The 5270-nt window shown below is 31.0% G+C and overlaps 1 protein-coding gene across 1 annotated transcript; it reads right to left on the bottom strand.

Moving 5' to 3' along the window:
• Nucleotides 1–3956: 3956 nt before the first annotated feature.
• On the bottom strand, nucleotides 3957–4550 carry LOC125813254 (dehydration-responsive element-binding protein 1A-like). The gene has a single exon (XM_049492744.1). It carries the CDS (start codon nucleotides 4548–4550, stop codon nucleotides 3957–3959), a length of 594 nt encoding a protein of 197 aa, XP_049348701.1.
• Nucleotides 4551–5270: the final 720 nt, after the last annotated feature.

Here is a 5270-nt window from a genome sequence, read left to right as displayed (position 1 = left end):
CGTATAAGGTGTGTTTTTCATATTTTCATGTTCTGTGAATCAAGTTTAATATTCACTGGACATTCTTGTAGGTTGCAGCCTGAGGTCACTTTGTTTTCGTGAAATACTACCCTTTGGTAGTTGCACATTATTGTGAAATACTAGTACTACTCTTTGCTATACCATATTGTCAAATGATTTCAGGTCAGGTCCCTGTAAGATGTCAATATTTCAGATCCTGCTATTTCGATTTAGTGGTGATATTGATAGATTTCAAATCCCTAAAGCAGTTTCGGTAATATTTACAATCTACATTCCTAAAACCAGCTGGGTTCTTAGTCCTATCTGTGTTGATAGTTTGGAGCAGCAAGTCCTTCATGCAAGTCAGTTATGCTGGGCCTCTAATTAAAAGGCTTTTGATCAAAAGGAAATTTAGGATGACCCAAGTTTTATTTCTTTAATATATAGACCCTTTTTAGGATGAGTGATAATTAATGAGCAAACTATATAAATCTCACTAGTTTATGTTCTAATTATTAAGAATCATGATAGTTTCGAATAGTACTTCATGTACCATATTTCGTTCTTTGGATACACGTAGCTTAATTCGACAGATACATGTATCCGACAAATTTAAAAGAGAGATGCATGTTTTGTATATTGGAATTAAATAACAATTTCATTAATTAAAAGAGTTATTGACTACTCTAACATATTTTCAGCATCCCAACGTATAAACTATATCAAATTTTCTAAAAATAACGATTTCATAAAATCAGAATAATTGTAAACTTAGTCTTCTTGGCACTAAATTATTTTTATTTCTTTCCTTAATTACATGTTTCTATGTCTATCCTCTTATATATATATATATATATCTGAGAGTCGTTTTTTAGAATGATTTCATAAGTACATTTGTATCTATTATACATGATCATGTATCTGAGTTATATCGTTTAAATACATTTATATATAAAAATGTTTATAAGTTTACCATGTTGATAAATTATTTGTTAGATATACATATACACATATATATACCTAATAGGCATATAAAGACTTACTGCATATACAATGAAAATAAAAAGATACGTCAACTTGTTTAAATACACCAAATACATCTAATAAAATAAGATTCAAAACTTTTGAGACTGAGATACATAACATTAATTTCATATACATATAGAAGAAATCATGTTTAATCCTTCTCCCCATTGTATCCTCTCATCGACTACAGTGAAAACGATTAGTTAATAGAGAAACAATACATCATCATGAACTTATCAAAAATAGACTTGAAATCCATAGAATCCATGGCTTCAATGAAAAAAAGTTTGTGAAGTCTTCGATGATGAATCTGAACTGTTTGGCCGATCCATCGATTAACTTGGAAAACTTTCTTTATTGCAGTTACTTCAATTTGGTCTCGTTAGAAATGAACACTACATAATAAGGTTTGGATTCAGGAGACTTTGTAGTCCATGGTAATGATATCTTGAGAAGAAGAAAATAGATTATCCATTGATGAAATGAAATTGTATGGTGAAATTCTTGAATCAGAAAGGAGGAGAGATAGTTAAGTGATAAATATGGGAGGAGAGAATTAAGAGAGATTGGTTGATTTGGAGTGAAAGAGTAAATTAAGAAGAAAATTAATCAATCATAGTTTTAAGGGACGTGAGAATGTATCTTACATAATATATGGTATAAAATATTTAAAATGGTAGTATATGTAATTGTTTAATTTAGCCTATATTAGGTATTATAGCTACAGTTTAAAAAATTATAATTTGTGGCTACAGTTTTTCTAATTCTTGTTATTCATCTGATTTGTATAATTCGTCTGATTAGTATAAATTTAGAATTTGTATAATTCAGTTCATGATTGTATAAATTCAGAAATTTGTATATGCTTACCCTAACTATTGTATACGGTTTATGAAATATTCATAATAAATTACCTTGTTTGTATATTGACAAGTGAAATATACAAACGGAGTTCTGAAAAATTCATAAATGTATGAATACAAAATTTGTATATACTTACCTTATTTGTGTATTCGCAAGCGAAATATACAAACCGCAGCCTCCATAGCAAACAAAACTATAGCTATGGAGCACAATTATGTCTATTGTGTTTGCTATTTCTGAAATTTTCTCTTGTTTAAAAGTAGAAATAATGTTAGTATATATGTAGTAATGTATGTCTAATAAGATAGGTTATCCATAATTAATCTAAGACTGACTATATAAAATTAGAAACCAAGCCCAAAGTTTTGAGAATTGGTCCAAAGTAACAAATACTAAAAAAGGAAAAGGGGTAAATATACCCCTCAACTTTGTAATTATGATGAATATACCGTTCGTTAAAAAGATGGGTGACTAACCGTCATTGCAGTAAATAAAAGTTGTGTTCACCAAGCCATTGCTAAATCTCAATTTCAAATTTTGCGGAGCAAGATTGGAGTTGTGCGAAATCCAGACACAAGCTTGGGCGTGGATGATAGACAATTAGACCCTGACTTGGACTTGAACGTTTCACAATCGTGTATCGTCTGATAAGTTCTTGATCATGTGCGTAACTCTCAATTCTATAGAGGAAAAAAATACATTAATCTAGATTATACTAACATTTTGTGTCAGATGAAAAAGCTTCTAAGTTAACTTGTTGACTGTTGGGAAAAATACTACAATATTGATATTGGATTGGAATTGCAAAATAGTAAACAACTTAGCCATTGCCTTGAAAGTGATTTCGGCCGACTCTGGTGCAAATCGTTGTAGCCGGTCACTCTCAAACACGTGCACTCGTGGCTGAAAGTTTGGAGTTGCACAAAAACAATTGTCCAGAAATCCACAATAGGAAAAATGATTGTTTAAGCCAAGAAATTATTGAAGGAGTTAGTAAATGAAAGAAAGGACTTAGTTTTCTTCTTTGTGTTTAGCTCCCAAATGATATCCTTAAATAGAAAAATTATTTACGTTTTCATCCATCAAAAGAATGTAAGAAACTAACGTATAATCAATGTAAAGAAACATTACTCTTACTTTAATGACAAATTTGTTATAATACAAAAGTAACTTCAAGTCTTCTGAATATCCACATAGACTACTTCTTTCACTCAAATACAATGCTTGAAAATAACAAAGCTATATTTCTTTCCACTAATTGCCTAAACCAAGTCAACAGATTATTATTATTAGATGAAATATACATAGGAATTCGTTTCTTAAGTATCACTACTAATATAACTACTTACATGTTTTTGTGGTTGGAAAATGGAAATATCTACAATATTGTCATGACTAAATTAGTGGCGGAGCCAAAAATTTCAGCAAGAGTGTTCAAGAATTTATTTTTTTAATAAGTGAGTTGAATGTTATTTGTTTAACCTAGGGATTTATCATGAACGGTCTCAACATTTATCAATATCAAATATAAACAATCGAGTTTTTTTCTTTCTTTTTGATGCATTGATTTTATATGATAAAAATATATGATTATTATTTTTAAAGTGAAATATTGATAGAACAAATGCGTCTAGCTTTACAAAACATAATTCACATCAGTAGAAAACTTTTTTTCTTAAAAAAAAGAAGAAGATAAAACACATGTATTGATTTTAGCTTTTGGGTTCAAAGTTGTTAACATATATAAACACAATTTTTTAATGTAAAATATTGGCTTTTTTGTTGGGTGGTAATGAACACGCTTAACCACAATGCCACGGAAGAGTTTATATCAAAAGTTGTTCAACATTTATTATTTATCCCTTAAACCCAGAATTTAACCTCTGTAATTTCCCAGCGAAGGGTGTTCAGCTGACCACCCTTGGATGGCCGTAGCTCCACCCCTGGACTAAATTGTTTACATCCGTACCATCCAAATATTGAGTACGAAATTAACTAGGAATATCTCCTAAACATCCTAATTTAAGAAGCAATAATAATTAATAACCAGAATTATTTACATAGAACTAATAATTCCATAAAGGCATGTAAGCATCATCAGCTTCCATATAATAATGATCTTCTACTTCTGCACATTGCGGTGGAGGTAGCATTAGTCCTTCCGCCATATTCGCAATTAATCCCGGCATGTCGAACAACGCTTCCTCATCCATGAAGAAACTACTCTCTCGTCCTTCATCGTTCATAAAAAATATACTCTCATGCATTTCAGAACTTGAAACTCTTTCCGACTCTTCTGATGGTCGGAAGATTTCGGCGGCCTCAGCGGCCGCCTTTTGAACATCCTTAGAGTTGGAGGAAGCAGGGATAGGCAACCTCCAAGCAGAATCAGCGAAATTCAAGCAAGCAGAACGGCCTCTTAATGCTAAAGCTGCCACGTCATGAGCTCTAGCCGCCATTTCAGCAGTAGGAAAAGTACCAAGCCAAATCCTTGATTTCTTATTTGGTTCTCTGACTTCACAAACCCATTTTCCAGAATTCCTCATCCTGACTCCTCTGTATACTGGATGTCGAGTTTCGCGAAACTTCTTCCTGCCAGCTGGCTTCTTCGGGTTATTTGAAGCTAAGATGAGTGATGAATTTTTGTTGAGTTGGTCCATAAAGTATAGTAGTGACTAGTGTTGGATGCTTGTTCAGTTAGAGTTTTTTGCTTTCTTCTGGTAGTGAAAATGTTGGATGTGTATATATAGTAGAGAGTGGGAAAAGATCATGAAAAGTGTGATGACAAAGCAAAAAGAACACGGAGTAAGGAGACAGTCTGGATTTAAAAATGGGTTCAATATGCATTTTAAGAGACAAAGTGCTGCTGACGTGTCAACTTATTGACCAATCTTTGACATTTGTAACTACTGGACTTACTTTGTTTAAATCACTTGGATGTAAGTCATTGAACCATACAAAATAGTACTTTGTTCCATTCACTTTCACTTATCAAATTTTGATTTGAATCTTGATATATTCATTAAAAAATAACGATTAGTATATGACTATACTATCACACTATTCTTATTAATTGATATTTTAGATTATGAAAGTTGATTTGGGAAATAAGTAATTAATGCATACGACAAAATAGAAAAAAAAAACTAATTATCTTTTCTTGATATATTAAAAGTGATAAGAAAAAATGAAATTTTATTTTTGAATTAATGAACAAGTAAATGGAACATGATATTTTTTAGAATATTGCTCCCTCTAGTCCATATTGAGTGATTTAGTAGTCCATTCTAAAAATAATTATACTTCTAAATTTGAAATTATTTTATTTTACACATTTTCATCATTTAATCATTAATGAAAAGTTTTTATAACTACACAAA

The sequence above is a fragment of the Solanum verrucosum genome, unplaced genomic scaffold, assembly GCF_900185275.1.
Source record: "Solanum verrucosum unplaced genomic scaffold, falcon-dt-bn FXZP01000189.1, whole genome shotgun sequence".
Classification (NCBI taxonomy): Eukaryota; Viridiplantae; Streptophyta; class Magnoliopsida; order Solanales; family Solanaceae; genus Solanum; species Solanum verrucosum.
The sequence above is the reverse complement of the archived record's forward strand: the minus strand, read 5'-3'. Positions and strand labels throughout refer to the sequence as shown.

Excerpts from the sequence above, each read along its gene's own strand:
- LOC125813254 (XM_049492744.1), bottom strand. The coding sequence starts at position 4,550 with ATGGACCAACTCAACAAAAATTCATCACTCATCTTAGCTTCAAATAAC.